The sequence below is a fragment of the Palaemon carinicauda genome, chromosome 5 (assembly GCF_036898095.1).
Source record: "Palaemon carinicauda isolate YSFRI2023 chromosome 5, ASM3689809v2, whole genome shotgun sequence".
Taxonomy (NCBI): domain Eukaryota; kingdom Metazoa; phylum Arthropoda; class Malacostraca; order Decapoda; family Palaemonidae; genus Palaemon; species Palaemon carinicauda.
Window position 1 is genome coordinate 186634998 of NC_090729.1, and position 13467 is coordinate 186648464.

Sequence of the window (13467 nt, forward strand, 5' to 3'; positions counted from 1 at the left end):
AAAAAAAAAAAAAAGTCATGTTAATGATTGCACATTTAAATTTTATTTGCGAATCTATTGCATGACCCTACTAATAATTCAACTCCTTATATTCTTAATTTAATCATTCTGTTAAGTAAGAGTATTACTATAATCTGCTTGTTTTGGTTACAATCATCATATTTAATTATCAATAAATTACAATAACATCCAATTTGTCATTACAAGGCTCAACATATACCTCCAAACCATCTTTCTTTGTAATTTTGTTTATATTTTTCGCTATATTGGTAACACAAACAAATGGTACGATAAAAACTACGAAAAAAGTATTTTACGTCTAACTTAAAATTAAATTCTAAACACGCGTGTAAAATAGTATTTAAACCTTTACGATATACCATCGCACCCTTTACGACAACAGAAGAGGGTCACAGGTGATGAACATTTAAAAACTTATTCAAAATTCTCATACCTTCCGGAATTTCAGAGCAATCGAACAAATCATGACACGACTGAAAGCCTCGGCCACTAATAACACACCTTTAAGGCCATAATCCAAAGTCAAACAGCGAATTTATCGACCTTGTAGAAGACCATAATCCAAAGTCAAACAGCGAATTTATCGACCTTGTGGAAGACCATAATCCAGAGTCAAACAGCGAATTTATCGACCTTGTGGAAGACCATAATCCAGAGTCAAACAGCGAATTTATCGACCTTGTGGAAGACCATAATCCAAAGTCAAACAGCGAATTTATCGACCTTGTAGAAGACCATAATCCAAAGTCAAACAGCGAATTTATCGACCTTGTAGAAAGACCATAATCCAGAGTCAAACAGCGAATTTATCGACCTTGTGGAAGACCATAATCCAGAGTCAAACAGCGAATTTATCGACCTTGTGGAAGACCATAATCCAGAGTCAAACAGCGAATTTATCGACCTTGTAGAAAGACCATAATCCAATGTCAAACAGCGAATTTATCGACCTTGTAGAAGACCATAATCGAAAGTCAAACAGCGAATTTATCGACCTTGTAGAAGACCATAACCCAAAGTCAAACAGCGAATTTATCGACCTTGTAGAAGACCAAAATCCAAAGTCAAACAGCGAATTTATCGACCTTGTAGAAAGACCATAATCCAGAGTCAAACAGCGAATTTATCGACCTTGTAGAAAGACCATAATCCAGAGTCAAACAGCGAATTTATCGACCTTGTAGAAGACCATAATCCAAAGCCAAACAGCGAATTTATCGACCTTGTAGAAAGGCTATAATCCAAAGATAAACAGCGAATTTATCGACGTTGTAGAAGACCATAATCCAAAGTCAAACAGCGAATTTATCGACCTTGTAAAAGACCATAATCCAATGTCAAACAGCGAATTTATCGACCTTGTAGAAGACGAAAATCCAAAGTCAAACAGTGAATTTATCGACCTTGTAGAAGACCATAATCCAAAGTCAAACAGCGAATTTATCGACTTTGTAGAAAGACCATAATCCAGAGTCAAACAGCGAATTTATCGACCTTGTGGAAGACCATAATCCAAAGTCAAACAGCGAATTTATCGACCTTGTGGAAGACCATAATCCAAAGTCAAACAGCGAATTTATCGACCTTGTAGAAAGACCATAATCCAGAGTCAAACAGCGAATTTATCGACCTTGTAGAAAGACCATAATCCAGAGTCAAACAGCGAATTTATCGACCTTGTAGAAGACCATAATCCAAAGTCAAACAGCGAATTTATCGACCTTGTAGAAAGGCCATAATCCAAAGATAAACAGCGAATTTATCGACGTTGTAGAAGACCATAATCCAAAGTCAAACAGCGAATTTATCGACCTTGTAAAAGACCATAATCCAATGTCAAACAGCGAATTTATCGACCTTGTAGAAGACCATAATCCAAAGTCAAACAGCGAATTTATCGACCTTGTAGAAGACCATAATCCGAAGTCAAACAGCGAATTTATCGACCTTGTAGAAGACCATAACCCATAGTCAAACAGCGAATTTATCGACCTTGTAGAAAGACCATAATCCAAAGTCAAACACCGAATTTAATGACCTTGTAAAAGACCATAATCCAAAGTCAAACAGCGAATTTATCGACCTTGTAGAAAGACCATAATCCAAAGTCAAACAGCGAATTTATCGACCTTGTAGAAGACCATAATCCAAAGTCAAACAGCGAATTTATCGACCTTGTAAAAAACCATAATCCAAAGTCAAACAGCGAATTTATCGACCTTGTAGAAGACCATAATCCAGAGTCAAACAGCGAATTTATCGACCTTGTAGAAGATCATAATCCAAAGTCAAACAGAGAATTTATCGACCTTGTAAAAAACCATAATCCAAAGTCAAACAGTGAATTTATCGACCTTGTAGAAGACCATAATCCAAAGTCAAACAGCGAATTTATCGACCTTGTAAAAGACCATAATCCAAAGTCAAACAGCGAATTTATCGACCTTGTAGAAGACCATAATCCAAAGTCGAACAGCGAATTTATCGACCTTGTAGAAAGACCATAATCCAAAGTCAAACAGCGAATTTATCGACCTTGTAGAAGACCATAATCCAGAGTCAAACAGCGAATTTATCGACCTTGTAGAAGACCATAATCCAAAGTCAAACAGCGAATTTATCGACCTTGTAGAAGACCATAATCCAAAGTCGAACAGCGAATTTATCGACCTTGTAGAAAGACCATAATCCAAAGTCAAACAGCGAATTTATCGACCTTGTCGAAGATACTACTACAGATTTGGCAGCAGATAGAAGTGTAAACGACATTAGGGACAAGGTGTACCGATCTGAAAAGAAGCCCTTTCAAGCATTCAGGCCACTCCTGCGAGAGCCTCCTCTTAAGAGATAGTCCCATTCAAATCTCTCCTAAAAGTAAATAAGATGTTGAAGGAGGAGGTTAGAAATAGGCTCACGTCTGCACGTCCTTTTCACCCGATTTCTTCATGAGGAGAAGGCTTTTGTTGATGAATTACATGCCTGATATATGTCCAGCTGATATTTTAAGTTTCTGTGATTGCCTGGTAGATATCGAAATATAATTTTGTGAAATAAAAGACCCAAGAGAAACGCATACTCTCGTCATACTCTCGTCAGAGATTCGTTGATATTTCTGGTTGCAGATTTACCACTGAAAACATGTCAGAGGTCAAACTAATTTCTTGGATACTATTTCTAAGATGGAAAGGTAGATGCATTACAAGTATATGGAGTAAAAGGTCAGTACCGGAAGAATATTACTTTACAAAAAGGAAAGAAAGTTGTTTCATGATTTGTATCTGGATATTATTTCTTTTTTTTAAATTACTTCCGACTAACTTTGGCTTTTTGCGATATTTAAAATCCTCATATCCATTGACCATGGAATTAAGTATTCTAACCAAAGTCTGTATTTCTAATGCTAGAAGGAATGCAGTTTTTTTTTTTTTTTTTAAATAAGAATTAGTGTAAAACAGGTCTAATTGTGTGTGTGTTAGCAAGTAGTCCCATAGTGTTAAGTATTCTAACCAAAGTTTCTGTATTTCTAATCCTAGAAGTAATGCATTTTTTTTTTAATAAGAATTAATGTAAAACAGGTCCAATTGTGTGTGTGTGTGTGTGTGTGTGTGTGTGTGTTAACAAGTAGTCCCATAATGTTAAGTATTCTAACCAAAGTCTATATATTTTTAATGCAAGAGGGATTACCGTTGCTTAAAATAAGAATTAGCGTACAGCAGACCCAGATGTGTGTGTGTGTGTGCGTTAGTAATTATTCCCTTGATATCAAGTATTCAAAATAAAGTATATGTATTTTCAATGCTAGAGGGATTAATTTGGTTTTTAATAAGAATTAGTGTAGAGCAGACCGGTGTGTGTATGTGAGTGTGTGTAAGCAAGTAGTCCCATAAAATTAAGTATTCTAACCAAAGTCTACGTATAGCTTATGCAAGTAGGATTAACGTTTTTAAAATAAGAAAATGTGAACAGCAGATCCAAGTGTGTATGTATGCGTATGTGTGTGTGTTAGCAATTAGTTTCAACCACTATTTGCAAAGCTAAAATTGTGTCAATGCCACAGCATTTAGCCCCAGCCCAGCGGCAGGCATTCCAACATGGAAACGAAATGTCCGTAACCGAATGAAATTCCAGCCATTTGTGTCATGTCATTCCAAAGACTATTTGTTCATCGGTCAGAGTGGTTCTCCTAAATTGTCACCAGCAGTGGCAACACGACTCATGGAACATAAACGCGTTCACGAAACGTCCGCTACATGTTCGCCGAGTGTGCAGTCATTACCATTTACGTTATTACCTCGGCTATTATGATGATGGCAATGGTGTGAGCAAACAAGTAATATACTGGATGAGTTTAAAAAAAAAAAAAAAAAAAAAAAAAAAAAAAAAAAAAAAAAAGCTGGATGAGTTAAAAAAAAAAAGGAAAAATAATAATAATTTCGATTTGGAGCGATGACGAAACAATTGGAGTTCTCTTGCTTGAAGGTACACTCGGGCACACTATTCTATCTAATTTCTCTTCCTCTTGTTTTGTTAAGATTTTTATAACCTATATAGGATATATTTATTTCAATGTTGTTACTATTTACGTTATTACCTCTGCTATTATGATGATGGCAATGGTGTGAGCAAACAACCAATATACTGGATGAGTTAAAAAAAAAAAAATAATAATAATAATTTCGATTTGGAGCGATGACGAAACAACTGATTTCTCTTGCTTGAAGGTAGACTCGGGCACATTATTCTATCTAATTTCTCTTCCTCCTGTTTTGTTAAAAATTTTATAACCTATATAGGATATATTTATTTCAATGTTGTTACTATCTACGTTATTACCTCTGCTATTATGATGATGGCAATGGTGTGAGCAAACAAGGAATATACTGGATGAGTTAAAAAAAAAAAATATTAAAAAAAAAATAATTTCGATTTGAAGTGATGACGAAACAATTGGAGTTCTTTTGCTTGAAGGTACACTCGGGCACATTATTCTATCTAATTTTTCTTCCTCTTGTTTTGTTAAAATTTTTATAAACTATATAGGATATATTTATTTCAATGTTGTTACCATTTACGTTATTACCTCGGCTATTATGATGATGGCAATGGTGTGAGCACACAAGTAATATACTGGATGAGTCAAAAAAAAAAAAAAAAAAAAAAAAAAAAAAATAATAATTTCGATTTGGAGCGATGACGAAACAATTGGAGTTCTTTTGCTTGAAGGTACACTCGGGCACATTATTCTATATAATTTCTCTTCCTCTTGTTTTAAGATTTTTATAACCTATATAGGATATACTTATTTCTATGTTATAAAAAAAAATTAATAATTTCGATTTGGAGCGATGACGAAACCATTGGAGTTCTCTTGCTTGAAGGTAGACTCGGGCACATTACTCTATCTAATTTCTCTTCCTCTTGTTTTTGTTAAAATTTTCATAATTTATATAGGATATATTTATTTCTATGTTGTAAAAAAAAAAAAAAAAAAAAAAAAAATAATTTCGATTTGAAGCGATGACGAAACATTTGGAGTTCTCTTGCTTGGAGGTACACTCGGGCTCCTTATTCTATCTAATTTCTCTTCCTCTTGTTTTTGTTAAAATTTTTATAACCTATATAGGATATATTTATTTCAATGTTGTTAATATTTACGTTATTACCTCTGCTATTATGATGATGGCAATGGTGTGAGCAAACAAGCAATATACTGGATGAGTTAAAAAAAAAAAAAAAAAAAATAAAAAAAAATAATAATTTCGATTTGGAGCGATAACGAAACAATGAGAGTTCTTTTTCTTGAAGGTACACTCGGGCACATTATCTAATTTCTCTTCCTCTTGTTTTGTTAAAATTTTTATAACCTATATAGGATATATATATTTCAATGTTGTTACTATTTACGTTATTACCTCGGCTATTATGATGATGGCAATGGTGTGAGCAAACAAGCAATATACTGGATGAGTTAAAAAAAATATTAGAAAAATAATTTCGATTTGGAGCGATGACGAAACAATTGGAGTTCTTTTGCTTGAAGGTACACTGGGGCACATTATTCTATATAATTTCTCTTCCTCTTGTTTTAAGATTTTTATAACCTATATAGGATATACTTATTTCTATGTTATAAAAAAAAAAAATAATAATTTCGATTTGGAGCGATGACGAAACAATTGGAGTTCTTTTGCTTGAAGGTACACTCGGGCACATTATTCTATATAATTTCTCTTCCTCTTGTTTTAAGATTTTTATAACCTATATAGGATATATTTATTTCTATGTTGTAAAAAAAAAAAAATAATAATTTCGATTTGGAGCGATGACGAAACCATTGGAGTTCTTTTGCTTGAAGGTACACTCGGGCACATTATTCTATATAATTTCTCTTCCTCTTGTTTTAAGATTTTTATAACCTATATAGGATATATTTATTTCTATGTTGTAAAAAAAAAAAAAAATAATTTCGATTTGGAGCGATGACGAAACAATTGGAGTTCTTTTGCTTGAAGGTACACTCGGGCACATTATTCTATATAATTTCTCTTCCTCTTGTTTTAAGATTTTTATAACCTATATAGGATATATTTATTTCTATGTTGTAAAAAAAAAAAAATAATAATTTCGATTTGGAGCGATGACGAAACAATTGGAGTTCTTTTGCTTGAAGGTACACTCGGGCACATTATTCTATATAATTTCTCTTCCTCTTGTTTTAAGATTTTTATAACCTATATAGGATATATTTATTTCTATGTTGTAAAAAAAAAAAAATAATAATTTCGATTTGGAGCGATGACGAAACAATTGGAGTTCTTTTGCTTGAAGGTACACTGGGGCACATTATTCTATATAATTTCTCTTCCTCTTGTTTTAAGATTTTTATAACCTATATAGGATATACTTATTTCTATGTTATAAAAAAAAAAAAAATAATAATTTCGATTTGGAGCGATGACGAAACAATTGGAGTTCTTTTGCTTGAAGGTACACTCGGGCACATTATTCTATATAATTTCTCTTCCTCCTGTTTTGTTAAAATTTTTATAACCTATATAGGATATATTTATTTCAATGTTGTTACTATTTACGTTATTACCTCTGCTATTATGATGATGGCAATGGTGTGAGCAAACAAGTAATATACTGGATGAGTAAAAAAAAAAAAAAATCGATTTGAAGCGATGACGAAACAATTGGAGTTCTTTTGCTTGGAGGTACACTCGGACACATTATTCTATCTAATTTCTCTTCCTCTTGTTTTGTTAAAATTTTCATAATTTATATAGGATATATTTATTTCTATGTTGTAAAAAAAAAAAATAATAATAATTTCGATTTGGAGCGATGACGAAACAATTGGAGTTCTCTTGCTTGAAGGTACACTCGGGCACATTATTCTATATAATTTCTCTTCTTGTTTTGTTAAAAATTTTATAACCTATATAGGATATATTTATTTCAATGTTGTTACTATTCTTAAAATATTTTATTTTTCCCTGTTTCCTTTCCTCACTGGGCTATTTTGCCTGTTGGAGCCCCTGAGCTTATAACGTCCTGCTTTTCCAACTACGGTTATAGCTTAGTAAGTAATAATAATAATAATAATAAGAAGAAGAAGAAGAAGAAGAAGAAGAAGAAGAAGAAGAAGAAGAAGAAGAAGAAGAAGAAGAAGAAGAAGAAGAAGAAGAAGAAGAAGAAGAAGAAGAAGAAGAAGAGAGACTTTTTACTTATAAAACACATTCACGCTAATTTAAAAGAAAGAAAGAACAAAGTTCGAACAATGGTCATCAAAGTTCGAACTATAAGAATGAAAGTTCGAACTATAAGAATGAAAGTTCGAACTATAAGAATGAAAGTTCGAACTATTAGCATCTTGAAATATTCCTGTGTATTGAAATGGCTCATCAGTATCGGAAAATTAATTCCGATATCTCGAAGATAAGGTATTAATTCATTAGATTTCAATCACCTTTCATTTTTGGTTTGTATTCCAAAAAAAGAATCTATCAGCCATACTTTATTTGGTAGAATATCTGTTGTATTATAATCTTAATTAATTATCCGCCATTTTCACCATCTCTTACAGACAATATACAGTATACATATATATTATGCATTACATTACACACTATATATATATATATATATATATATATATATATATATATATATATATATATATATATATATATATATACATATATATATATATATACATATATATATATGTATATATATATATATATATATACATATATATATATATATATATATATATATATATATATATATTTATATATATATACTGTATATATACACACGCATATATATATACATATATACATATACATATTTATATATATATATATATATATATATATATATATATATATATATATCTATTTATATATTTACATATATATATATATATATATATATATATATATATATATATATATATATATATATATATTACCAACAGCCGTAAATAGTCCACTACAGGACAGGACAAAGGCTTGAGACATGTCCTTCAACTTATACCAATCGATATCCGTAAATTTTCTTACTTCGTCAATTTATCGTCTTCTCTTCCCTTCCCTTACTTCGTTTGCAATCTCTAGGACCCATTCCTTAATGTCCATCTATTCTTGCGTTCCCTAAACATCTTATCAGTAGCCTTCTTATATCTAAAGAAAGGAAACTGGAATATTTATTTGATGAAAATGTAGGGAAATATATGATTAGAGATAGAGCCTCCTTTCCTCCACACCTAGTCACTTCAGAAATCAATTTAAAAAAGAAATGTATCCAAAAGAAGTTTCGCGTGATCTGTTCTATTGAAATATAAATTCTCTGTGGTTTCTAAATCAAATATGAAAAAAAAAAAAAAAAAAAAAGTCTGCCCGCCCAGGAGTTCAAATTAAAAGTCTTCGGATTATTTCCAGTCAAAATCATCTCTTCCAAAAATATGTTAAAATAGAATGTTTTATTACTGGACTTCAAAAACTTCAGCCATTTACTAGGTACAGTTGGACACAGGTGTCCCTGGTACACTTACTTCGCGGCAAGTAACCAAAAAGAGAGTGCAAGGAGAGATGGCAGAAGTACTGGGCTGGGCTAAATACCGGACCTCTCCGTGCAGTACGGGTGTGATTGGGTGCGTTCTTTTAGAGAGAGGTATACAAAAAATTCCTGCGTTCAATTGTACATTTTTTTCATTAAATAGAGCTCAATTTTCTTTTAAAGTAATCTGCTTTATAAGGCATCTCAATATTCAAGATAAGAAATATGCTTGCATATTACATTTAAGAATGAAGCTCCATAAACATTCACATTACTCATCCACGTTTCTATTGTCATAATAGACACGAAATCATCATAATTTTTTTAACAATCTCACCTTTTTTAATCATTAAATTAGTATTAGAATAACGGACTCCTGTTAGCAAGGGCTTGGCATGAACCAAAAAACCTTTCCTTTTCCTGCCTGTCTTTTCTTTTCTCAGACTGATTCTACTACTATCTAATATCACATGATGGTCTGCCCCTCTCTTTTATTCTTCTCCTGTACTTCTCTTTCTCCCTTTTTCCTTATTCTTCCCCATCCCGAGTACCTGCCTTCGGGCTATAAACTGGATTGTATCCAGGGGTACCTATCCTTTCCCCATATTCCCCTCTTCCCTATCCTTATCCTTATGCTATGTTAATAGACACGAAACTGATTCTACTACTATCCAATATCGCATGATGGTCTGCCCCTCTCTTTTATTCTTCTCCTGTACTTCTCTTTCTCCCTTTTTCCTTATTCTTCCCCATCCCGAGTACCTGCCTTCGGGCTATAAACTGGATTGTATCCAGGGGTACCTATCCTTTCCCCATATTCCCCTCTTCCCTATCCTTATCCTTATGCTATGTTAATAGACACGAAACTGATTCTACTACTATCCAATATCGCATGATGGTCTGCCCCTCTCTTTTATTCTTCTCCTGTACTTCTCTTTCTCCCTTTTTCCTTATTCTTTCCCATCCCGAGTACCTGCCTTCGGGCTATAAACTGGATTGTATCCAGGGGTATTTATCCTTTCCTCATATTCCCCACTTCCCTATCCTTATCCTTATGTTATGTTAGTGGACACGAAATCATAACCAAAACCAGCGTGATGTCCTCATTATAAAACATCAAAGTAAACCCAACAAATGAATGTGGGAAAAAAAGGCGAGGAGCGCAGAGTCTATCTCGTAAAGCACAGTGTCATCCCGTAAGTACTATAAAAGGCGGAGGCATTGTGAAATGATATTTCACTTTTGGCAAAATGCAATCATACTCCAGGTCTCCTTTATGGTTAGGAAAGTGCAGTGTAAACACGGAACAGCTTGTTCACACGCCCAGGCTTCGCTACGAACTGTCATAAAAGGGTTGTGTGACATCGCATATTATGGTGCTTATATTTAGAAAGTGCATTTGGTATCCTGGCGTTTTTTTTTTTTTTTTTTTTTTATTCAAATACACTAAATAATAACTAGAGAGACCTAAAGTAGAACGCAGACCTCTGCCACGGTAGCTTATTTCTCGACCTTGACTTTGACCTTTGACCTTAACATATATTAATTGGCGTGGATTTTTATACACTCAAATAGGAACCAAGTTTGAAGTCTCTGTGACAAAGATATACAAACTTATGGCTGATTACGTGAATTGGACATTGACCCTGACCTAGACCTTTGACTTTGACCTTTGACCTTTGACCTTGACCTTTGACATAGATCTTACCAATTTAATCATTCCCAGCTTTTTACATAACCGTTAATTCCTGCAAGTTTCATTACGATTAACATTGTGACCAGGAAGCTGTTCACAAACAAACACACAAACAGGGGGTAAAACATAACTTCCTCCCATCTTCGTTGGCGGAGGTAAAAATTATATGTAATGAACATACAAAACTTACAACTGTCGAAAGTTATGGACTTACAACTGCTCAAATCTGATTTAATGTAATAAAACTTGTGACGTATAATTCCCTTATAAGGTTGTTACTTGCCATATACTGTATGTAAAGAATTTAAAAAAATTTAAATTTTGGGAGCATTCAATAAATTACAAATGAGCGTGAAGAAATAAAAATATAAAAAAACAAAGCCATGTTAGACAAATATTGAGCACAAAATGCACTGGTGTTAGAATAAGACTGTTTAATTATAATTTTCGAGCTATCCGTGGTATTATGAAAACTAATTACGAGAGATTTTATACAGACGGCTGGTTACAGCCTTTTGCCAAAGGATAAATCTGATGGCACTTTTAAGCCAAAATGTGAATAAATCAAATAAAGGGTTTTAAAAATCTAGTTATATACGTTGTCCATTGAAAAAATACAGGAGCTTAAGCACTTTTTCTTACTTTGGAAAAAATGCGAAAGCTTCTTTATTTTTCAAATATAAAACGGATATAACTGTGGATTTTTAATACCCAAGATCAATAGACACGGCAGGATGTTATACTCAAGTTAAATAGAATAAAATTAAAGATAACATATTATACTTAACGCAGCAAGATAGGGACGATATAGGAGGACACCTGGTTTTAAACGGATTTCCCCACTGTTGCCACATCTCCACAGATCACCGGCTTGCCTTACTTCTCCAACCCCACTCCACCTACGAGCTCTGTCTCCCTCTCCCTTTGTTTCCATATAAATCTTTTTATTTCCGAAATCATATCCGATAATATTCTAAATTTTGTTCTACACTACGATTGAGGTCAAACTCAAGGCGTATTTTCTGTATAAAGGTCTCCCCCCAATCCTAAATGTGTCATATGTCCACCTTCATAGCCCAGCTAAGGTAGTTATTGACAACGTGAACAGGTACTTCTTGAGAGAGAGAGAGAGAGAGAGAGAGAGAGAGAGAGAGAGAGAGAGAGAGAGAGAGAGAGAGAGAAGGACAGTGATGTGTGGAGACATGGCATCCGTTTCAAAGCAATTGCCGTTCCCTCTCGGGTTTTCCTAAATACACATGGCACTGTAGAGCAGATATTTCTTAGGAGTACGTAGCTTGGAGGTGGGTTAGTTTAGGTAATGGCAAGGGAGAAGGGGAACGAGAAGGAGAGAGGAGATGAGGAAGAGGGGAAGAGGAAGTGGAGGAAAATGGGAAGAGGAAGTGGAGGAAGAGGGGAAGTGGGAAGAGAAGGAGGAGGAGGAATTAGTGGTGTTTCTTTCATCCAATTTTTATTTTGAAAATGAAGTACGACATCAATTAGCCTGACACTATAAAACAACAATTCCTGCACACACACACACACACACACACACACAAACACACAAGGTTCATCAATCTATCCTCAACTGTATGTTGTATTCTCAAGGTTCGTTATTAACAAGAACTTCGCTATTAAACGTCAGGATTTTCTTCCTTCCTCACCATCCATCCATATTCTTCACAACACTCCGATAACCTTTTACCAAATGCATGTCTATCTGGCTGTCTCTCTTTATCTAACTTATCAATCTATCCTAGCCATTTATAATTCCTCCTAGCAACCTCCTATTTCTACATGAAATCATTGAGTATGTTGGAACAAACGCTGACCAATTCTTAATTTTATCTCGGAAAATAATATGACTTTGCTTAATTCTCCACTTTTATAGTAGACATAAAGTTCTCCTGATTAAACCAGATGGCTCTGTTAATCACTGCCCAAAGGAAAAATCCAGCATTTCAGCTGATGTGTTTGGGAGTAAGTAAGGCAGTGAGATATCAAATCTCTCTCTTTGTCTTAATACCTTAATTGGTTTTACTTTATATTAGTGGTGCAATGGCCCCTGACCTAGGGTCTACAGTTGATCCCCTATGTCCACTAAGCCTTGTAACCGAGGTCTCTTTTCAAGATGGTCACCGTTACCTTGATGGCAGCAATCTACATCTCATTTATGCTTGGGCAACCTGGTATCCCCTGGAGGTATTGTCTAAAGTTTTTTATGCATAAGTCCTGTTGTGGAGGGGGCAACAGTGTGGTAAAATTGATGTTCATAGAGGTTTAGATCCAAATGGTATCAGGAGTGTTTGCCTGAAATTCATTCCTTTTTTTTTTTTTTTTTTTTTTTTTTTACCCCCAGGATCCTTGGAAATTTCCGACCCTTAACCCCCAGAGGGTTATTTATTTCCCCAGCACATTTTGCAGTATATTTTTTTTAAATTGCTCTAACAGCCTTAATTTTTGCCATAGAGAGGTCAGGTTGGTCTCATTCTCTTGGAAAATGCCTGAATTTTTGTAGTATTCTTTTGCAAGGACGTACCAGTACGTCCATGGGGGTAAAGGGATGGCTTTTGTGAAACGTACCAGTACGTCCTTTGGGGGTAAAAGGGTTAACAGGTTAATCCTTAACTCGACCCTTCCATCACCAACAATATTTAAAAGATATCTTCTAGGTTCCCATTTGCTGT

At 34.0% G+C, this 13467-nt stretch overlaps 2 protein-coding genes across 2 annotated transcripts in view; one reads left to right on the top strand and one right to left on the bottom strand.

Annotated features, from left to right (window-relative positions):
* LOC137640717 (nephrin-like) overlaps nucleotides 1-13467 on the bottom strand; it is a 344960-nt gene that overhangs the window by 303314 nt on the left and 28179 nt on the right. The window lies entirely within an intron of this gene.
* Nucleotides 948-2872, top strand: LOC137641284 (thioredoxin domain-containing protein 2-like). The gene is made up of 5 exons (XM_068373713.1): nucleotides 948-1109; nucleotides 1251-1472; nucleotides 1750-1971; nucleotides 2112-2513; nucleotides 2699-2872. The coding sequence occupies exons 1-5, from the start codon at nucleotides 948-950 to the stop codon at nucleotides 2870-2872; spliced, it is 1182 nt and encodes a 393-aa protein (XP_068229814.1).